At 41.9% G+C, this 23,469-nt stretch overlaps 1 protein-coding gene across 1 annotated transcript in view; it reads left to right on the top strand.

Annotated features, from left to right (window-relative positions):
* Nucleotides 1-208: 208 nt before the first annotated feature.
* The window catches only part of TOP1 (DNA topoisomerase I), a 76,344-nt gene continuing 53,083 nt past the window's right edge, over nucleotides 209-23,469 (top strand). Inside the window, exons 1-2 of the mRNA XM_052789474.1 lie at nucleotides 209-437; nucleotides 1,065-1,089. Coding sequence (XP_052645434.1) covers nucleotides 405-437; nucleotides 1,065-1,089 — 58 coding nt within the window. The 5' untranslated portion in view covers nucleotides 209-404. The remainder of the gene's footprint in view (nucleotides 438-1,064; nucleotides 1,090-23,469) is intronic.

Genomic DNA, 23,469 nt, shown 5'->3' with positions numbered 1-23,469 from the left:
CTGGATATGTAAAAAGCGAGCCGGCGCAGGGCGCACGGGAGGGGGAGAGCGGCTCGGTTGCGATCGGAGGGAGCGCACGGGTTAGGCGTGGTCCGTATGCAAATCCCGCCGGCTCTCGGGTGGGGGGCGTGGCTCGGATGCAAATCTACCAACTGCCGTTTCCCAGCTCCCGCCCCGACGTTCTGCCTAACATCGCCTTGGCCCCGCCCCGCCAGTAAAAGGCGTCGCGCCTGCGCAGTGCGCCGAAATGAGGACTTAGTCTGTTACACAACGCTGTGGAGCCAGGGGCTGCGCTCACCGTCGCGTCCAGGCTCCGCGCGTCCCCGGCGGCGCGGCCCGGCTCGGCTCTCCTCAGCTCTCCTCTCCTCCCGCTCCGCTCCGTTAGGCCTCCCGCACCCTCCGGCATGAGCGGGGACCAGCTGCACAACGATTCCCAGGTGAGCGCCTCTCCACCGCCGGCGGGGGCCCGCTCCCGGGGGACCCCGGTCCCTCGCCGCCGAGGCCGCGGGGTCCTTACTCCCCCTCAGGATCGGCCCCGGGGGCTCGGCTGACACCTCCCCCCCTTTAACCTCAGTGAGGGGAGACGTGCCCTGCTGCTGCCCTGTGCCTGGCCCCGCTCGGGGTAGCCCACGCGTCTGGGGAGAGCTCTGTCAACCCGGCCTGTCCCCCCCCTCGTCGTGCTGGGGTGCCCCCATCCACCGAGCCCCTCCTCCCCCGCCCCGGGACCCGTTTCTGTCCAGATGGGGGGCGATGGGGGAGAGGGGACTCGTGCGTGAGTCCCTGCCCGGGAGAAGGGGAGGGGAGAGCCTGGCCACCTTCCCCTGGCTCGCTTCCCTCTGGGGGGTCACCCCAGGAGCTGTGGGGGTGCCGGGAGACGGTTCACCCCCCCCCCCGCCACGGAGAGCACCTTCTGCATCGCGCTGGTCATTTCTCATTTGATATTTAATTTCCCTAAAAATGAGAATGAAGGGGGGGGGGGAATCCAGCGCGCGCCCCCCCCCCAAAAAAAATCCTCTGGCGGGACGGCGTTTTTCACGGTCTCTCCCTGTCTCCTCTCCCCGCAGATCGAGGCGGATTTCCGAGCGAACGGTGAGTGTGGCCCCGGCGCGCCCCTCGTCTCGCCGCGCCGGCCGCGCACAGACATGGCGTCCCAGAGACTAAGTCCCGGCTCCTCGCTCACCGGCCCCATTGTTCCCATCGAGCTGCCAAAAGCGCCCCTTTCCCGGCGGCCTCGCCGCCCCCCGACCCTCGCTTCCCCTAGTGGGGGCACCGGAGGCCCCCGATCCGAGCCCAGCGGCTCTCCCGGGGTCCCATTTGGGCCCCGATTCCTCCCTGGAAAGTCGCCTTGTCGACGGTCGGGACTTAGTCTCTGCGCCATTTTCTTTTTCTCCTCTCTTATGTGTGGCTTTCTCTCCTTCTCCTCCTCCCCGTGCTGCCGGAGAGGAGCCTTCTACAGAGGCACCGAGCGGCGATCCCCGGTCCCCAGCCCCTTCTTAGCGGAGGGGAAAGCAAAGTTTTTAACTAAAAAAAAATCCCCAAGCCGTTTTTGTATCGCAGCCTCCCTCCCCCCCACTGCTCCCCGTCTCTGTTCCTTTCAGGGAATCCCTCCCTTCCCCTAAAATGAAAGGTGATTGCAACATGTTGCTCTTTTAAAGAATCTGCTGCATCCATTTTAAGATCAGTCTTATTTCTTTCCTTGATATTTAATTGATGTAACTTTACCTTGTTGGGTGGGGTTTTTAGCTGAAATAAAAGCCCACATTAAAAAAAAAAAACAAAAAAACCAAAAAAACCTCCGAAAAACCAACAGTGTAGACAATTCCAGAAAGGTAGACAGCATCACTTCAGAAAGTTTGCAAGCTATCTGTTTATCTTGTTCAGAAACATTGTAGTAGTTCTGTAATTTTTTTATATATGTATATATTTATATACGAATATATACACTTATATGTCTCTCTATATTTATATTCATGTATATATACACATATATAATATCTTTTCTAATCAGCCTGATGGCTGCTAACTTTTTCTGATTGTTTATTCATTTTTCTAGGAAGCAAAGCTAATTGCAGTCCTCCCCCCAGGTTGGTAGGTGTCAAATTGAAGGGCTTACGCAGGGTGGAGGGGAGTTGAGGACATATAACCTACCTTTGTCTGTATGTGTTATTGTCGCTGTTTGGGATGTGTAAGGAACTCTGAGCTGTTGTCTGACTGATGAGGTGGTAGAGGACAAAAAAATGGTTGAAGATACCTGCTTGACTTATACTGATTTTTAGCATGCTTTTCTGGATGATGTCCATGTGCCTCTTTGGGTTGTAGGCTACTGCATGTAAATACTTACAAATCTATGTTTGTGTGCACCTTTCTGTCAGTTCATTGGAATGTGATTGTGTGTGTGCAGTAGGAGCAGGCAGTAGTGAATATGCAGTTTTTGAACTTTTATTTCCATTCTGAATCTATAGTAGGGCTCTATGAATAATTCTTAACAGAAAAAAGGGTGCAGTGGATTTCCCAAGAAGTGCAGGAGTAACTCTTGAAGCAACTTAAATATAAGCATGTATTTGAATACTTGTAGACTTCTTATGCTGGGAAATACTTGCTTAAGGATCATCTTTATTTAGGGAAAAGTACTCCCTGGTAAGCTTTAGTTATGTACTGATTTACATAGGGGAAATGATGCATATTTGACCTTTCCACTCAGCTTCCAGTGAATGTCTTAGAGGGATTTCTCTCCTCTATTGTGACCATGTGCTGTTTTATTCTTTTAAGAATTTTAGGCATATAACACTTACAACTCTTCCAGTTTTTATTTCTACCATGTGTTGGAGGAATTCAGTACAGAAATTCAAAGTAAGACACCTTGATGGAAAAACTGAATTCCTGGTAAATCAAGCGTACCCAACAAATTCGTACCAGTGCAGGTAGCGGCACCCTTTTCCTCCTATTGTAATTATTTTTATGGCAGTCATGTAACATCATCGTGACTGATCAGAGGCCCCAAAAATCCAAAATCCCTTTTAGCTCTGAAAGGTGCGTGTAACCCTGTTAGTCTTGTTAAGGGAATAATGCTGAATAGACACTGTCCTCTCTGACCTTGTGACCACGACTGATCTTCCTGAAAACCTGTCACCTCTGCTTGCTCTGAGTCTTGTTTCCTCTACACAGGAGTTCTCTGCACTTCTGTGTTGGGAATTGTCACGCGCAGATTCATTTAGGCATAGCGGTGAGGCTCTAGCTCTTATATTCTTGTTTTGATCCTATTTAGTGGCAAAGATTAGGAGTGGGTGGTAGGAATCTCAAGTACTTTTCCCCCCCCCCCCCCCCCCCCAGATGTTTAGAATTGGTTTGTACTTTGGTTATTGTTAGGCAGCACTTAACAGTAGTGCCAGAGTCTCCTTTTAGGCTGCCTTTCTTCTTTACATCCTGGGGAAAGGGAAGTTTTTCTGGGGGCTGGTACTGACTCATTCTAAATGTTGAAGGTACCAGCAGTAAACATTTTTGTTAATGAAGAATGTTTTGGGTGACTTCTGGATAGCGTATCAGTAATAGAGCAGCTTAAGCACTTTGAAGCTTCCTGTTGTTACTGATGTTCATATCTGGGTCAATGGACATACTACCTCAGGTGGTGATCACACAAGTTGTTGCAGCTGAAGTAAGGTGGGTCGGGGTGGATCTGCTAGCCCATTGCAGGTCACCAAGGAGCACCCTGGTTGTAGCTGAGAACTTGGATCTGATTACACCCATTTCATTGATAGCAGGGTAGTGTTAGGTATGAGAGAGGATGCCAGCAGTAAATATGTGTTCCTGGCTATTTCTTGTCATTAAATAGCCAGATCACTCTAAGCAACAGTGTCCTGGGCAAATTCCAACTTGGGTAATTGCATTCCGTCTCAATATCCAGATTCCCTCTCCTGTTTAATTTGGCCATAGTGGGTATTTTTTTCACCTTAATTGTATTTTTAGTATCAGTACGCACTGCAAAGAATTTTCCATGTTCAGTCCTAGCAGTGCCTAGTTTGCACAGTTTGCAAACGATCCTGAGAACAATATTGTGCTGAAACAGCAAGCCTTTTTTGCAAGTAATGTCCTCGCAGTCTTCAGCATTGTAGAAGGGAAATGGTAGTCTAAAACTGTCATTTCCAAGTACAACTTGGTCATGGAAAATGACCCCTTCTTCACAAATGTGAATGTTGAGTCACAATTATGTACTCAGGGAGGGAATCATTCTGATTTTGTTTTTTCTCACTTGGTAAAATTGCAGGTCACTTCAGATGCAAAATCTGTTTAGGTTCTACTGAGTTTTGCCTTTAATAGCTTTGTTATTAAGGTTGAACATAACAACCTCTTACTACTGAGGACAATGTTGAGACTAAAAGCAATTTATCTTGACTTTCAGTTCTCCCATTGTGTTTGCAGAGTGCAGTAGATAAAAAATACTTTTGTTTGCAAAATAATCAAATTGTGTTCCAAAGCTGCTAAATTCCACTAACTGCTGTTAGTGTCTTGGCTGTTCATCAGCCTGTGATCAGAACTTGTGTAAAATCCAGAACCATTCAGTGTAAAAAGTGAAGACATGAGCCTAAGCAGTGTTGTTTTCCTCTGGTTGATTTGACCAATAATGTCAAGATGCAATTTGAGGCCAGTATCACTGTAGTAATCATTACAGTATACTAACAGGAGTCAGGTGTGAATTTGATTGTCCAGCATTGTAGAGATGGCTTCTGGAAGTCAAACATGCTTGAAGGAGGGGCTTGCTTTAACAGTGAATTTTTTTGGGGGGGGGGGGGAAGAAGCCCTTGCTGCTGCAGCATCTTATCAGAAACTGGCAGTTTTTTTATGTTGGCCTGAGCACTCATATGGCATCTCTGTGTGTGTATATATATATATATATATATATATGAGGGTGAAGATATGAAGGGGAATGAGCAAGAGGGAAATTTAAATTAAATAACAAGAGTGCTGAACAAATGCCTTACAAGTTAATGAATTTCAGCATGTTTTGCATTAAATTCATGTTTCATGTGTGATAGAGCGGAGCACGTAAAAGGTGGGGGTGATTTAAATGCTAACAAACTGAAAAACAACATAATGGAGATCCTTAAGATTTTTCAGTGGTTGTGAAATATAGTCTGTTGGAGGCCAGATTTGTTCTTGCTGCTGCTTTGTTGGTGCCTTCTGGATGGGTGAGAGTTTTTTGAAGGAGAGCAGGGCCGCTTCTGATATAGGGTTCTGTGTACCTTAGTGCTGCTGTTAGAGCCACTGTACTAAACAAAATTCATGAAGTTAGGAAGCTTGAAGGTAAACTCTTGTGCTTCATCTGTCTTGTGCACATCAGGGCGAAACTGTCTTTTAGGTTCCCTGGGAGCATGTCACCAGTGCATTTAAATGTCAAATGTTTGGCAAGGGATCCAAAATACAAAAGGTAGTTAATGGTATTTAGATGCAGATTGATATCTCCACTGAAAATTTCCTTTCCCTTTTTTGTGATACATGGAGATGTGAATCCTGAAGAGTGTAATTTGTTCCTTCCAACACAAGCCTCGAGTCACTTCCTGCCTTCGCTTCCAGACTGCAGTGCTGGGTGGTGAGCCTGCATTGTAAGAAGTGCTGCCCACAGCCTCAGAACAATACTCGGGGTAGTTTTAAGTCTGAAACCACTTAGCTTTTTTATTTTAGAAGTATTTAACTTCAGACGCCAATCTCTGCAAAATTTCTTAATTTTATTTTCACATTGATTTTCAATATGTTCACAGCAATCTGTTGCAGGGCTTGTAGCATAGTAACAGTGTAGCTTTACTATAGGAATCTTCAGATTGTTACAAGTGAGGGTACTCTGAAGTAAGTTGATCATTTATGACACTTCTCAGAAATGCAGACTCAGAACTGTAAATAAATGTATTGTTGGTAAGCTGCTCTTAAATATGTGCTACATAAGTTGTTTGCATCTATCTTTCCAGCAGTAGCCTCAGAAGGGCTTTTACTGAAGACCTTGAGGTCTGTTGTGTTAATTGTTCTGACACATTCAGCATTCAGGTTAAAACTTAATGGGTGTCTTGTGGGAGTGGGGAGTTGAATGCATTTCTGTTAGCTGCAGCCAACTTTTGTTTTTGTTAAAACTCAGCAGAATTACCTAAATGTGCTGGAAGATGTGTTTCGGGGGTTAATGGCCTGTGTGCTTCCTACTTCTAGCAGATTTTCTTAAGATGTTTTTCCTTTTACTACAGTGTTAAGCGATATCTGTTATTAACATGCTATCAGGACTACTTTGTTTGCTTTGTAAAACATGAAAAATTTTTAACCAGGGAGCCAATCTAAAAGTGTGGGGTTTTACATGGCTTCACATGAATTAGGCACACAGCTCATAAACATGATTGAACACAAATTCAGATTTAATTTCATTTACAACTGTGACTTCAGATATTTGTTGGATAGTTCATTGAATTCCAACCTCCTGAGTTGCGCTGTCAGCAGAAACTGCAATAATATGTAATTATAGCAAGTACTTAACATCTCATTGACTCAAATTCCTCTGTTAATGATTTCACTGGATTCCTGTTAAAGTAATACCTGCTGAAATAGCACAAGCCACTGCCCTGTTAGAGAGAGGCTCCAGGTCAGATTCTTACTAGTGTTGTAAATTGCTGTAGTTTTGCTAAAATCAGCAGAGCTCTGACAGTGTATCTGCTTTTTTGTTATTGGACTGCAAGGATGGGCTTTAATGATACAGTGACTGTTTAAGAAAAGGACAATTTAACATAAGAAGTCAGCGCAGATTTGGTTTTTGGCTTTTCGAGATGGGATAGGTTCAAGTCTGCTTGAGCTCATTGTGCTAATATAATTTCTCATATACTTGTAAGACATGCAGTTGTTCAGAAATATTTATTGGCTTATTAAGTTGAATTGCCTTTGCGGCTGCTAGTTTTATAGAAACTGCTTCAAGTTTTATAGAAAACCTCACACTTAGAAACATGGGAGCAAAATGCTATTTAGCATTATGTATTCTGCTTCTGCCTGGAGTTTTGAAGGACTGTGTCTTAGGTTTCCAAATCTGAGAGAGGATATTCGTTGTAGAAATCGGTGCTTATCACCTTGCTTTTCTGGGGCTGTTTCGTTTGACTGAGACAGCAGCATATGACAAATATGCCCAGCCGTACCTTCTCCCTGTATGACTATCTGTTCTGAGCTGTTTAGCACTGTCAGCGTTTAAATATGTATCATCATTAGATTTCAAAATGCTTCCTCCCGTTAAGAGAACAGGAGAAGGGTATGGACTCGCTGTTGTTTCAGCAGTGAGGTTGCTGCTGACCTGCTCTTCTGAAAGAACAGCTAGAAAATCAGTTTAAAACCCAGTTCTCAGCTACAGTAGGATTATTCCTTTTAAACAGTATTTCCAGTTACTGCTGTCCCTACTCTGCTATTAACTGTCTGCTCTAGGGAGCTCCCACTGCGTGTGCCTCTGGTGGCTTCCACTGTCTGTCACTGGTTGAACATTGGAATTAATACAGTGTTGAAGTGCTGTTCTGGGCAGAGCAGAGAGAACCTTTTCTACAGCAGGCTCCTGTTATTTAGTAGTTCAGCTGAACAAGTTGTAGTAGTGGTTTCCTGGTGTGTATGAGGCTACAGTATTTTTAGCACAGCATTTGTTCAAAATGTCCTGGCTGACATAATTACTAAATAGTTCCAGTGGATTTAATCAGATTTATAGTTAGAAATATTTTCATCTTGAATGCTTGCTTTTTAAACTAATGATCATAAAGAATGAACTGCAGTAATATCTTCTGGTGTCACAGCAAGAGTTAGGACATTTGGAAGGTGACATTAATACTCAGCTGATGAACAAGTGAGAGCTCCAGACTTGAGAATGAAAGTGGAGAGTATGGAGCTGCAGTCAGTCTTCCTGAAACTTGTTCTTTTGTAACACCTACTTAACATCAATGATTCTTGGACTTCTTTGAGATAGAAGTAGGATCTTGTTAAACCTCAGTCTGTGTTGCAGTGTCAGCAGGAGGGGTGATGTGAAATACAGAGTTTTGTGCCAGTCCTTGCAACAAACAATATTCTCGGAGATCCTCCAGCACAACTGGTGATCAGACTTGATGGGGAAGTGGGAGACTTTGGCAATTAGTTCCCTATTAATAGCTAATGATAGAGATGGAGTCCTGTAACGAGGAAGGGTGAGTAAAGAGGGACAGTGGTTCAAATCAGAATTCTCATGAATTTGCTACTGTCATCTCAAAGTTCTAGTGATGTTTTCCATCATCTCAAGGCCTGTTTGTCTGCTAGAATAACATACTCTGTGCGAAAAAGAAGACATGGCCAGGCAGCTCTCGTCAATACTACATTTGATACTGTTACTTCACCCTGGGGAAGTTTCCTTTGTTCATAGCTGTTACTTAAATCTCAGTAGTTTCGCTTGAAGGTGGTCACAGTAGTAGTTCAGTTTAGCCAACTAACTTGTACTGACAGCTGCTGTGTGTTTTGAAACTGCCAGTTCCCAACATGAAGGAGTCACAAGGACAGAGACAGCATTGAGCATGCTTTATTCCTGTCTTGGAAAGCTTTGGAGGCGGGGGCTGGAAAATGTCTGAAATGCATATCTTGATGGGATGGGGGCAGTGCAGGCTCAAATATGGGAGGTATAGCAGGAAAGTTAGTGTAGGTGTTTGTCATTCAGCCTCAGCAGACAATACCTCATCAAGAAAAACAACCTGTGTCTCCACCTAAAGTACTTAAATCCCTTTTTAAGTTTGAAGACTGTAACTTCTGAAATTGGGGTGATTGCAGGGTAAAGAGGGACAGCATCAGGCCATTGGGAAATTGTTTTATTAGAAGGCTTCTGTCAGTCTTGGAGCCAAAAGTTGCTTCCCACAAGCTTCTGATGGGTAGATCTTTTTGGATTCCTTATCGATATTTTTGACATGAATGTATTTGTTCATGTTCACAAGCTTACCATATGCTTTGTGCAGTTGTGAGCTGTGTGGGTGTGCATGTATGTATTTTTATCTTATACCATCGTCAGAGAAGGGGTTTTTTAGGGAGTGTTATAAAGACAATGGCTTCCTTCTCTAGCAGTATTGCAGAGTGCTGAGCTTCATGGTGCCCATGAGAAGATGAAGATTCACTCCTTCATAATTCTGCCCAACATAAATGGTTGCGTGTTAAAGACAGATGGACATTCATGGAATTCAGTGCTGCAGCAGAGTGGTTCTGCAGCTGGCTGTATCTTTCCATGACTGAAGAGAGATTGATTTCTGCCTCAGGAAAGCTTGGAGTGTACTTGTAGCTTCACTAAAATATTTTGATCAGTCTATGTAATGCATTTTTGGCTAGGTCATGTCTGTGTCCATTAAAGACATGCTCCGTGGTGAGGATGTACTAGCTAAGTGCCTGTTAAGTCTCATCAGCTGCAGTATATAGCTGACATAGTCTCTTACAGACATACAGTATTTAGCAGATAGTACAACTTTATTTGGGGGAGAAACACCCTAACATTCTCAATGAAGGCATAGTTCTGATTCTTCAAAATGTCCTTTTTTCTCCCATAATGCTATTTTTCAATGATTTTCTAAAAATAACACCCTGGTGACTTTTAGTACTTACTGCTCATTTTGAAATCCCAATCATTGATTTGCACAGTCTTACTAATTTTTGCAGCAAGCGTCTGGGACCTCAGTAGTAGAGCATTTTGCTGTGGTAGGGAATAAATGATAGCAACAAATTAAATACGAGGTCTTGTGTTCAACGTGGGTAAGACTGCATGCAGCTTGTCCTATCTGAAACCCACTGGGCTAATGCATAAGCACTGTGTGTCTGGCTGCTCTGGAGTGAGTTTTATCACATGCTTTGTAATTTCTGAAGTGTTGGGGGCACTCCACTGTTTAGTGTATACTGCACGGGATTGGAAGTTCACTTGTTTCCATCCAAATGTCTTGCGAGTTTAGTGCAGCTAGATGATGTGTGGCAGTGTCTAAATGGAATAATTTCAAGAAGTTTTAAGAAGAATTTTTTTAGACGTTGACCAGAGATGTGGCTTCATGGTAAAAAGTCAAGAAAATAATTAATAGGAATGGAACAATACCCAAGTACAGATAGCTTTTTAATTTTTCCTGGCATTTGTCACTGATCTATTGCCTAACACTGCTTTGGACACATGAGAATGTGAACTTGTAAAGTGTTACCCAGAACCTTTTTTCTTCTTTTATTTGTCACTTTTCTTCGATGCACCTTTTCAATTTGAATGACAATATGGTAGTTTTTCCTTTGTATGTTACGTGGAATAGATTACCTGTGTTTTAGGGCCAGGGCAATGTACTTTAGTTGAACTTTTTATTGATGGCAATGTATTACTGCTCAAGGCTTATATTCCAGTATTTGAACAAGGGCCAGACTTGTCAAAAAAGCTGCTCATCTTCCTCTGAGGTTGCAGTTTCTTGTTTTGGAGAGGTGGTCTCAAATGGCATTTTAGGGGAGAGGGTGAGGGAAAAGTGGGCTCTCACCTTCTGTGGTTTTTTCCCTTTGAAATATGTTAAGTGTCTGTTGCAGATTTTTAGGTATCTGGAGGTAGAGTTAAGAAACATGTAGTGGTCTTCTGACTGAAATGCAGAGATCCTGGAGTTACAGTAGCACAACTAAGTGGCTTCTATTTTTTGTGATCTGTAAGCAGAGTTTTAGGGGGAGAAAAGTACGGGTGGTGGCAGGGGACATCCTGTTGCATAGCTTGTGATATGAGGTAGTTTGCAGACCAGCTAACCAGGTAGGAGGGCTGTCTTCCTTCATCTGCTCTGCAGTGGATGCAAGTGGATGGAGTTCTTTGTGTCCTTAGAGAGATTCGCAGCTAAATTGGCAGTTTTTATTCCAGCTTCTGGTTTTGTGTGATGCTGTCTTGGCAGCTCTCAGCATAGTCTGTATTGCTTGGTGCTCTGGTCAGGCTATGTGAAGATGAAGGGTTGAATATGAAGAGAGGCTATTCTGAAGCTGAAGGCAGGAACCACTGGGGAGGTACATTCTGTTACACATAGACACTATGCCTGGGATTAAGGTCCTTTGTGCTATACATTGTTATCCCGTCCTGAGGCCGTATTGTTTAAATAGGCAACACAGTGGGAGAAGAGGGAGTAGTATGCTCTTCTCAGAGGTGGAGAAACAAGAACAAAGTGGGAGTGATTTTTTCCAGCACAGAAATAGATATAAAGCTGTCTGGCTAGGACTAAGATTCAATTCCAACTTGGACATTTGTTTTCGATTTTTAATTCTCTCTCCAGCTGAAGACTGAGGTGGTTAGCAAAGGGCAGTACAAAAAGAAAAAGGAGCTTCTGCAGTTTTAGCATATGTTGTAATTTTTTCTTAAATGCAGAACTTGTCTCAGGAGCTAAAGCGTGCATTTTTTTCTGTGGTACTAAATTAATTCACAAATACTAAAATGTTGTGTGCTGGGTTTTGCAATTAGTGAAATCACTGGATTTACAGTAGGGAGATCAGTGGTTTTCTGGTCTGTGTGTGGGGTTCCAGTATCAAGTGCTTTACAGGTTAGTCTTTTGCACTATACATGCCACCTTGGTATGAGTGTCTCCTAACTGTGCCTTGAGCAATAGGAAGAGCATATTATGTCTTCTGCCAGTTTGTGAGTGCTAGCAAGAGTGTGAGTAAGATCAATTATTGGAGAGATAAAACAGCTGGGATGGGCAGGTACCAGTTTTAACTTGCCTAACAAGGTACACTTACAAGTTAGACGAGTGCTCTGCATTTTAATCTAGCCTTTTGGGAAACTGGAAGCAGGAGCTCTTTGGAGATCCATGTGAGGGTATGATTCACTGCAACACAAGCAGCATGTGCAAAATGGAGGGATGGAGTAGTACTAGTGACGTACTCTGAGGTTTGTACTCTAGAGTTAATGACCACCAGATGGGGAATAAAAGGCTGCCTGCTTTTCTTTTGAGGACTGAGAATGTCGTTGAGGCTGTTAAAATGTGCTGTATCTGTTGTAATGCCTCTTGTGCACAGGAAACCCCTTTATGCGTGGATCAGAGTAAGCTTACCTTACTGGTGTTTCCCCTCAACGCTTAGTTTTTAGCATTGGTTTTGGCTGAAGATTAAGTTCTTTCAGTTTGGTAATAGTGCACCTCAGGGATAAAGAGCAAAAAGTCTCAAGTGCTTTCTGGCAGTAGAAAAAGTAAGGTGCAAGTTGTGTTCCAGTACACAAGTGTAAATTGTGAGATGCAGAGGCAGTAGGTTCATATGAACACAAATACAATGCAAGAGGTGAACTCTTGACAACAGTGACCCTGATTAACTTCTGCAGTGTTGCCCAATCCTGTTGTACGTGTCATCTTGATCCATCTTTTTAGTAAACAAACACTGGCACAAATCAGAGTCGAGATATCAGTGCTGTTAACTCTGATATTTGCAAGTTGTCATGCTGGAGCTGAGTAGGTGTTTGGGTTACTTGGTCTTGCTCCAGTAGATTGGAACATCTCTCCAGCTGTCCAGGATACCTTTGGACGTGAATGTGGATAACATGCATTTTTCAAGAGCCTTTTTCTCTTTTGCATTCTTACCTCCTCCTGTGTTCTTCCTACTCCAGAACCAGGAAGCCTCTCAGAGGAGCTAGCATCTTGTCTGAGTCATAGTATCATAGCTGTGTATGTCACCTGCACTTCATTAGGGAAGCATAAGCAAGCTGTCCTTGAAATACCTGTTTTTATGAGTAGATACAGTCTTCTAATTTAAAATATGCTGCTCTCTGGAGTTTGGTAGCTGTCATAAACAATGTTTTTCTTTTATCATCAAGTAGGCTTATTCAGCATCACTTCTATCTAAAGGAAGCTTCTTTCTAGGTTTTAGACTGTTCTCATAGTATAGATGCGAAGAGGAAAGTACAGCTTGGCACTTGATGCCCTATGCTTGGCTGCTTCAGTTGTCAGCATGTGGTCTTGGGAGAGCCCAGCACAGTGTAGTTTTGTTGGCCCCAGTCCGTAGCTTGTCTTGCACTGGATGGAGACTGTAGCTAGCAATAAGCTGGCTATCCCAGTAATTTAATTCTTAAATTGAATCTTAGGCAAAAGGCAGAAGCACTTGAATTGATGAGTCCATCAGTTTTGCGTTTCATACATGAAGGTGTAAAGCTGTCATTCTTCAAGCATTGCCTTCTGATTCTAACAGGTTTGCCCCTTCCCTCCTGCCCAGCCCTGTTGTTGAGACTTTTGTCTAGTGATGCATAATCTTCAGTTTATGATTTTGCTATCCATCACTGTCAAAGTGTGAGCTCATCTCTGTAGAGGAAAAAGTGAATTTATTGTTGAACCATAGCCTGAGTTAAAATATTCTGTCTTTCTCTGTGTTTGTGAGTAGGCCTCTCTTACAGCACTCATGCAGTGCAGTATTTGCCACTTTCAGGAACCTGATAGATTTTTTTTGGTTTTTGTTTTTTTTTTTTCACCCAAAGCTGCTGGTGCAGTCTTTGCATACCAACTGACTCTGGTCTGCGTGCAGTTTAGGAAACAGGTTACATTTGGTGTTGGCAGCAGGGGTAGCTAGTTCAGAAGGTGGGCTGGATCTCCTGGGAACTGATCTGTGCTTGGGCTTTGCCCATAGCTCTTCAGTGTATTTGGTTAGAATGAGAAACAATACTAATGCCCTGGCCACATTTCTGAAGGACTGGGAGGCTTACTAAGTCTTTGTGTACTGAAGTTAAAGTGTGTATTTTTAAACAGATTCCTTTACAGAGAATGAAGCTGTGGAGCATTGTTTTGTGAAATAAGTCCCCTGTAGCTGTATTTCACAAGTACACGAAACAGTGTTCAAAACAGATGTGAGCTTCATTTATTAATGGCAGAATTAGTTTGTTTTTAATTTAAGTTCTTGTGTTTTTTCTCCCTTTTTGTAAATACCCCACCCAGGCACAGGAGCCTCATGCTCAGACTCTAATCCAGACTAAGAAACCTTAAATCCCAAAGGGAACTCATTAGGGTGTAGTTCAAGGAGTCCTCTTTTGCATAACATCAGTGTGTTTGTGTTTTGGGAGGGCCATTGAGCTGGGGAAAGGAACACTTCTCAGTTTCATTTTTATAGAGAAGTCCTAGGGAAGAAGTCTACTGACTTGCACATGGCAAATATTTACTTTTTGAATAGAGCTGAAATAAATATGATATTTGATGTTTTTCTAAGCTGAGTTTTTATAGTGTCTTTTTGTGTGTATTAACAGTTTAATCTCAGTAGAGCTCTGGAATTAGTCTTTGGCAATTAACTCTACAGAAGAACAGAGTCAAAGAAGCCATCCCTTTAGTTGCTTTTCCCCACTACTGAAAAAAGGTATTTTAAAAAAATTGTAGTACATGGCCTACAAACAAGTATAATGGTGATTTTTATCATAGTTGCTTCAGAGACTGGAAAGGTAAGTTTTCCACTAGTTTTCAGTTCAGGCAAGATCTGGTATTCAGAAGGGCTTTCTTCTAAGCATCCAGGAGGTGTTTGAAGGCTTAAAAATTAGTGCAAATTTGTGTCATTTCTAGGTTTCTCATAGGTCTCTTATTTCCGTGTTCTGAAGTAGGTGCCATTTGGTCAGCATGTGTCAGTGACACTTGCTGAGTTCTTCATCCCATAAGCTGTTTCTTACATCTTTACTGCCTCCTCCCCATCACAGGTATCTGAATAGTATACTGTTAGGCAATGTGTTTAGCACTTTGCTAATGACAGGTATGTGATTTCCCAAAGCCTGTGATCCAAATGAGTTTATTTACATACAAAACTAAATTTAGATCAAATTACTTGTGGAGGTTGGTACTCCAAAAAGGCATCAGTACAGATAGGTTATCAAGTGTCTGTGTACACCGAGAGTCAAATTGTTTCCTCCCTGTTAGTCACTACAGTTTTCCCTTGCACTTAATCAAACCAGAATTACTGTTGTATGTCAGATGTGCATGTAGTTCATAAAACAACTTCTAGTGCGCTCCTGGACGGAACAAATGTTGGACTTGATATTAACTGCACACTTTTCACTGGAGCTAAGTTAGATTTTTCTGAGAATGTGATGCTTGGTATTAGCAAATTGTCTCCTTGTTTTACTTGTCTGTGTTTATTGCTTTCACTTAAAAAAAAAAATTGCAGTTTCTGTGTTGGGGTAGCTGTCTTACTGTGAAGTGCTAGCAGACAAGATTCCAGTACCTGTCACAGAGACTGTAGTGGCAGAAAGTATCTTGTTTTATGTTTTAATCTCAAGGTAACTGGTACTTTCTTTAAAGTCTCTTCTTGTGAAAACCTATGTTGAGCTGTTTCTCTGGTTGTAGATCCTCTCTTGAGCAGACACTATTGAACTGTATCACCTTTTAGAGGTTCAAACAAATGTCCTTAGGAAACCAGGTGGAACATAATGTTGTCCCCAACAAATTTGGGGTATTTAGTACACCATCACTAGAAGAGAAATGTTACTGTTATAAGCTGTTACTTAACTTTCAATTTTATGATAACCTCTTTCTCCAGGAGTATCTTGATCTGTCCATGCAGCTACTTAGTTTTGGGAATGGTGAAGTTAAGTATCTTGTGTCATCATTTGCTGATTTTCAGAATAGGTTATTCATACTAGTTCTTTCTTATGGTATTAGGGCTACTTATCATGTAGTCTTCCCATTTACAGGCTTTACTTAGTACTACTGCTATGCATTAGTGAAAGCTTTTAAGGCTCTGGTGTTTCAGTAGTGGTGCCTTTTTACTTCTGATAGTATCAGGTAAAGCTGATCACGGGTTGCAGTCGTGATCACAGGAAAAAGGGATTTTTTTTTCTGGTCTGCTAGGGACCAGAGTGCAGAAAGTAAGATAATTGCTAATTGTAAAACAGATCCAAGTTCAAAAGTAAATTTGTACACCTTAAAACTTGCAAAATAGTGTTGCTGAAATGCATGCAAACTCAAACAGGTTAAATGTATTCAGGGATTGCAGTTTCAGAAAATGCTGGGGCTGCTGTGCTCTTTTGGGTAAAGCAGACCTTACTCTGAAGAGTGTAAGCATTGCTTTCTGCTGCTGGGTACCTGGATGGCACTTTCACTCCCAGAAGTGGTTTTGTCTAGCACAGGCTTGAAATACTTGGAAGAGGAGGATAGGAGGGAACAGTACAGCTGCTGCTCTGGGCTGTTTGTGTAGGAGCAAACTACTAAATCATCTGGAATGGCTACAGCTTTCAGGGTGGTATTAGTCCTTCATGTCAAATTCATAATAAATTTTAACAGATGTATTGATTTAATTTTGACTCTAGTAAGAATCATAATAACTTTTAAAAAATTTGTCTCAACATATATAAAACTGGCAGCCAAGAAACTTTTAAAAATAGTTTTTCCTAGCCTTACAGTTGAATCATTCAGGAATAAATTACGAGATTGTAAATAGTCTTAGATGTTCCTCTTGTTTCCTTTGCTTATTTCTGCTGTCAAATAATCAAGTGGAAAGAAATATTTCTTAATTTTTTCCTTTGGAATACTCCTGAAAATAAGCTATATAACTTGTTTTTCTCATTTTGGGTTATATTAAAGAGGAATAACAAAGTTTTGAATCCCTGTCATTGCTTCTGTAGTCCTCATAAGTTTTTTTGAGCATGTTTCTAACCCTCTCACAAACCAACCTCTTAAAATATTTAAATAATGTTTGGTTTCATGTTCAAAAAACTGAGAGAGTGTGATCATGTTGCAGTAGTAAAGCAGAACCTCTGATATGATGGAAGTCATTAGCTAAGCACTTGGAGTTTGAAGTGCAGTGATAAACTAACTTTTGATGACTCTCAGCACCTGCAGCATATTTCCTTCAGTTTAAACAGCTCATTTAGTGACTGTGATGGTAGAAGCCATTTGAAAGCTGAAAAAAGCAAGCCGACTTTTCACACCTAGTTATTTCTGCATACGTAAAGAAAGCACTACTCTTAAAATTGAGGAACGAGGTAACCAGAAGCAATTGCTTCGGTTCAATTTCCAAGGATTATGCTTGCTTTCTTTTAATAGACTTTAGATGTGAAACAAGTTAAGTAAATGTTTTTCTCTACTTCCTAAGTCTCATTCAAAGCAGATCTGAGTTTTGTGTAAGGTGGAATCTGAAAATGTTGGCTGTGCATTTAATAAAATTCTGATTTCCATCCAAAGATGCAAGCCATTAGTTTAAAAAACAAAACTACAAAACAACAAAAACCCAGGAAAAAAACCTCACCAAACTGTTAATATATTGTGTGGAGCTTTTTTTTGATTGACAAGTTAGGAGTTTGTTATGCATAATAAAGTAACCACTGCATGTTATCCTGCATTAACAGGTTACATTTTATATTCAGGTATCTGTATCAGTGTGATTTAACAGTTGCCAGCTAGTGACACTTGACCTGGACTTAACAAAATAAACAGATTACAGGTGCATAATGAGATTAAAATCAGAGATTTAAGTAACATTTCGTGCCTACTGATGTAAATTGAAGACTTCCAGTGGAAGTTGGTGCACCATATCTAGGAGCTGTACTTACAAGTCATTTAAGTGTTGCAATCATAACCTTATTTTAAAACTCACTTTTAAAGCTACTGTGACCTACACTGCTGTGGTGATGTTTCTTTCTATGTCCTCTATCCTTTCCTTTCAGAAGACTCAGGAGTACAGTTGGAAGTGCAGAAATCTCAACTGTTATTAAACATTTACCTTTTGTTTACTTGTGTGTTTTAGCTGGAATCGGGTGGTTTCCTGTGTGCTAATTGCAGTAATGTCCCCTTAAGAAAGGGGAATTGCATTCTCTCCCTTGTCTTGAGAGTGGGACTTGTGGCAAAGCAGACTCTGGTGATAAGATGCTTGCAGACAACGGTTGGAATTAGCCTGGCGTAGGTGAGTGATTGCTTAACCACAATGGGACCAGAGGTGAAATTGGGCTGTATCTATCCAGTGCAGCCCAATACTTGAAAGAAATGATTGCAGATAGAAAAAAAACAAACAAAAAAAAACCCCAAAAAACCCCAACCACCAACACCAGCTGGAATCAGTGTGGGAGTTGCTCCTACAGTGAGGAACCAGCTTAAGTGTGATAAAAATAAGTGCCTGGTCTTCTGAAACAAACCTTTTATAAGACTTAGGCCATGCTTCCCCCATCAGTTCAGCTTAGTAGGCATGATATTAAACAAGTAGTAAGAGAATTGTCTGACTCCAGCGCGTAAAACAGTGATACTGCTTAGCAGAGGTGATTTAAAGCTTGTACCAACCAGTTCTCTGTCTTGCAGACTCAATTTATGCTCTAATACTGAGGGTTGCGGAGGCCTTATGTTGTTCCCAAGGGTGCTACCTCTTCAAGTCTTTCCTCCCTACAGCAAGCAGGAGACCAGCACTGGCCAAAGCCACATCATGTTGTCAAGGGATGGTTAATAAAAGGCTTTGAACAAATGCCATTAGAGCCTCTTCTCTAAGGACTCTGAGCACAGCTTGTACCACTCCAATGTGTATAAACTGTGTGTGATTCTGACTGCTGACAGGAGGCTAGCCATTGACTGCTGCAAGACAAGCAGTTCAATGCAACTGCTTTTTTTCTGATCTTCTGTAAAGTGTTTGCTTGGGGGGGAGCCCTTGTTCAGGGTCAAACTCAGGATAGTCAAACATGCCAGCCCTGTCCTCGTGTGTTGGTGCGAATACAGGCTCTGTGTGAGCTACTGTTGAGACATTACTCTTGCACTGAGGAAGTGTCAGGATTTCAGGGAGTCTTTACAAATTACTTTTTAGTGAATCCAAAAATGCTAGTGATTTACACAGCCAGCAAGTGAAAATATTTTTCTAGTTGACATCATTGCAGTGTAATTATTCCTGACAACACAGCAGTTTTCCTGTTGGCTAGTGCAGTTTTTAGAACTGAAGCTTTTGTTCTTATGCCCCAAAATAATACCAATCTCTTTTTATTTTTTAATCTATCTGAAGTTTCTATTATCCCCTCTAAGGACTAGGAGTTATAGCTGTTTGCTCCTGTTTTCTCCTGATTCACCTGAGTTTTCAAGAATCTCCTGATTCTTGAAAGTTTGCATGCAATAAGCAGCTGTTGACTTTGCATCACAAATTGTGTTGTTTGCACCTTTCTAATGATGGTATAAAGAGCAGTTGGAGGCGTAAAAACCTTCTGCTGGGGGCACTGACTCAGTCTACGGATGGAGTACAGTACATGAAGTTCTCTGTCTGCAGTGTGAATTTGTCACAGATTGCACTGAAAGATTTTCTTTGCTCTTGACCCAGTCTACCAAAGTAACTCTCAAAGCTGTTCCCGGGCAATCCTTTGTCAAGAATCTCCAGAAGCTGATTCAGCCCACCTACCTGTGATGATGGTGCAGGCAGGAGCACAGTCAGTGTACTCCTTGCTTAAAGTCTAGGCTTGATTCTTGTGTTACAGTTGAGCATAAGCTGGGGTCCTCTGAGCTATGAAACAACCAAAAAGCAAAAGTCTCTCTGGTGTAAGTGTGCTTAGTGGCTGAGCAAAAGTGAGTGTTTCAATCCACCCTGGCTTGCACACCCTTCATGAGAGGGGATTGATGAACAGCAGTGTGTTGTCCCAAAAATTGTGCAGCCCAAATTGCTAGCCAGGAACTACTTAAGGAAGAGGATTCCTGCAAACCACAAAAATAAGGGTTAAGTGAACAATTTTGCTTTAGATTGTTTTGAAGTAAGGGATAGGTTATCTTCAGCAGTTCCTGGTAACTCTGAAGTCTAAACATGCCTGTAAATGTTGCAGTTGCCCTTCTTTGGAGAACCAGGGCAGAAGGCAAGCAGAGGCATGGGTGCCTCTGGTCCTTGCTCCTGAGTGACTTGTGAGTGACCCTGGGCAGTTCTTTTTGTCTCCGGTGTGGCACCTACATCCCTCTCTTTGTCTCTTCCTGAGAGGATTGTGTGTGACAGCACCGCATGATGGTGTCTGTGCTAAAGGTTGGTTGCTTTCTAAGTCTGAAAATAGGATTAGTCCCCTTGCATTCTATTTGAATGTCCTTAAATTTTACCTTCTTGCATAATTTTAAACTAACTTTACACTCCTGGATGCTAGACTGGTTTGTGAACAATTGTCCAGGCTTTCTCAGCAAGTCTGTCCTTCCTGCTGTGCTGGTTATGTTAACTGCATTTTGCACAATGGAGTGCGAAATGGGTGCGAATTTGGAAAAGCCTGAGATTAGATGCTCCAATAAAAATTGTTTGGTATTATTGGATCTAAAAGAAATCCACAGGGAACCTACCTGTAACTACTTTTTTATGCCAAATTTGTTTCCTGAGCTGATTGGTAACAGCTGTTTCCCCTCAGCCACATTCACTTTATATACCCTGAAGTCCCACAGGGTCTCAGTCCTGTATATATGTGTATTAGCAAATCAGAATACAGATTTAGTTGCAATGAGTGTAAGGCTTTTGAAACCTGAGAGGTGACGAAGCTCAAGCTTGTTGTGGCTGTCCATTGTTTGCATTTTGGATCTGGTTATGATACTCAGACGCAGGCGGAGTTGGCTTTGGAAAGGGTCAGTGGCTGTTAAAATTACCTAGCTTTCCACTTTTCTATCTGTTTGGACCCCTTCACTGGCTGTCGAAAGTAATTCTGGGCTAGTTTGAGGTGGGAGGAGCAGGAATAAGTGCTTACTGAAAGCAAGGCAGTTGTTGGACGTGACAACAGCTAGGACTGAAGTGGGCATATACCATATAAACTTGCACATGCTTCCAACATGGCTTTATATTTCTAGAGTGTTCTGGAGCCTTCCTGAGTCCCACAGTGCTCACTGCATGGATTTTTCCCTAGATCTTGCTCTGGGCCTCATCCTCACCTCCTGATGTGCAGAGATGTGATGGGCCATGGCTTTTGAAACTTGAGGCAAAAGTGTGTCTTCAGTTTTGCTGCTTCTTTAAAGATGTACATGCAGTGCCTAACTTTGTTTATTCATGTGGGTGTAGACTCATAAAGCAATAGGAGAAAAATCGCCGAAACTATTTCTACCCCAGTAAGGGAAGAGTGTTAGTATGAAAGATACTCAAATTCTGAATGGAGGAGGCTGTGGAAGGTAAGTACTTCTACTTATAAAAGAGTGTAGCCTTATAAGAATAAATATCACTAGGGACAATAACGGGGTTGCTCTTATCTTGTTTCCTTAAGAGACTACTCTGGACTTTCCTCTCTTCCATGCCAGCACAGCAGCATTTTAAGCTGTATGCTGGCGCTGGTCATTTCCCTGAAGTTTCAACTTGCTGTTCTGTTTTATTCTGCTTTGTTAGTGGAAACATACTAATGGGTTTCAGTCTCTGACTCTTATTTATACAATTACAGGAGAATGTTTTACATCTTGGGAATCCCTGAAAACACATGTTTCTGTTCACATTGAACTTTTTTTGTTTTTGAATGCAAATAATGGATTGAAACTTCATTGTTGCCTCTCAGTTGGGAGCCCTTTGGCATGTGTAAGAAGCAGCTATTAATTTAGCCTTTCTGTACTGATCAAACATGTATTTTCATGCTTTATAAGGCTTCCTCAGTCTTGTCCTTTGTGTAATATTGTCTACTGCAGTTCTACTTGCAGTGATTTTATGAGTTTGTTACACAGCAACTAAGATCTGCTGCAGAATAGGCGTATGTGAACGTGCCACCTCTTTCAGAAGAGACCATGTAAAAAAAGGCACTGACAAGTCATTGCTGCTGCTGTCTACACGGTTAGTTGTTTTGCTTCAAAATGCTTGCAGTGGAGCAGCTTAAGGTCAGCATCCCTTTACCACATAGCTATCTCAATTACTTAAGCATTACTTACCTGCAGAGCGTTAGGTACTTCCCCAGCAGGTGAAAAAATGAGGTGCACAGAAAATAACTGATTAATCCAGTGTGGCTGAAAAAAAAATTTGAAGAAGGGCTCAAAATGTGCACTAAAGAGTATCTGTCCTTGTCTTACAGGATGTCTTGCTTACCTACCCAGCTTCCCTGCAGGTTGGTTTAGATTGATGAAATGCCAGCAGTGACATTTCCTTCAGGTTAACTTCATGTCCCAGAGGCTTCAGTCACACAAGATAGGAGTGATCAGTCTATTGGGGTTTTTTTGTTTGTTTTTTTTCCTGGCCTCGTTAACCTATCCATGATAAGCTTTTAAAGTTTGGGATGGATAAATGAGTGTACAGCTTAGCTTGCAGACTTGGTGCTGTGCCTGCCACGCTCTCTCACTTTTAGCAGTTCTGTCACATTGTTTACCTCTCTTCCGTAGATTGAAGTTGCCCTGGGGTTTCAGTGGAGCAGAAGGTGTGTTGATCTTGTTTTGCAAACTTTTGTGTTTTTAGAAAGCTGTGTAAGATCCTTGCTTGCATAATAAAATTTCCCCCCTGCCCTCGTCAAGATTCATCACCAAGTCATTCCACGGGTAACTTCCTTTCCCTCTGTTCAACAGCGAGAAATACAGGGCCTTCAAATTACAAGATTAATGAAGAATGCAGTAAACTAAGGGGTCTGTCTTGTTCTGAAGCCAAGTTTCCCAGCACAGTCCTTTTAAGGAAAAAGACATAATATCTGTCTGTCCCTGTAGTATCTTTTGCCTCAAGTAACTACTGAAGTGTGGAGAGGGGTTGTAAGGTTGTTGGTTTTATTCTGTTTCTATCAAAAGTACTAAGTTTTCAAGCTTTGGCAGAATTGGATACCATGTGGTGTGGTCAGTTCTGGCTCAGCCTGGAAGGAATTTTGTCTCGGAGTAACTATAGCCTGGAAAATAGGTTGACTCAAATCTATTCAGTGATGATATATTTCTCCATCTGAACCCTTAGAAAAAGGAAGAATGCACTCTGGTGGAGTCTTACTTTTAGTAATAAAGTTCCTGCCTTAGAAAGGATAAACTGTTTGGTTATTCTGCTGTACTTTTTGAGGCTCTCTTTTCATGAAGCTTTTATGCTTTTTTTTTCTCCCTACTCTTGTATGATTGGAAAATGAATGACTGAAGATCTAAGCTTTGCAACCAAGACCTGCTTTGTGTGTTCTCCTTGTGGTTAGTCAAAATTAATTCAGTTGTTTTGCAGTAAACTATAAAACTCAGATTTTATTCTGGTTTATGGAGTGAAACAGTGAGCACTGTTGAAGTGTCAGCCTCCCTGAACTGGTGTACCTCACCCAGTGATGCACCTGAAGTGAAAAAAGTTAGTGATAGCACAGTAATTGTACTTCATTTGAATAAAGAAGGATTTTAAGGATTTAGAAATAGCTTTCTACAGCAGTGTTGATTGTGGAGATGTCTTTCAACACTCGTGAAGGGTTGCGTGTCAAGTTGCTTTTGAAAGGTATATCTGTGCTATTAAGTATGAGGAAGCAGAAGCCTGGCTGTCTTGTTTCAGTATCATTGTAGTTTCTTTCCTCTCTTGACACCTACTGAAAACCCGGGTCCTGCTTCTTTTATTGAATTTCATGCTTACGTTGTGTGGGTTCAAGTCATGGTCTTGGTGTTTCAGTCACTCTCATTTCAGGATTCCAAACATTTTGCAGTCAGCTACTGGAGA

This window comes from Harpia harpyja, chromosome 1 (assembly GCF_026419915.1).
Source record: "Harpia harpyja isolate bHarHar1 chromosome 1, bHarHar1 primary haplotype, whole genome shotgun sequence".
NCBI lineage: Eukaryota > Metazoa > Chordata > Aves > Accipitriformes > Accipitridae > Harpia > Harpia harpyja.
Note: the sequence above shows the minus strand (reverse complement) of the source record. Positions and strands in the feature narration are given on the sequence as shown.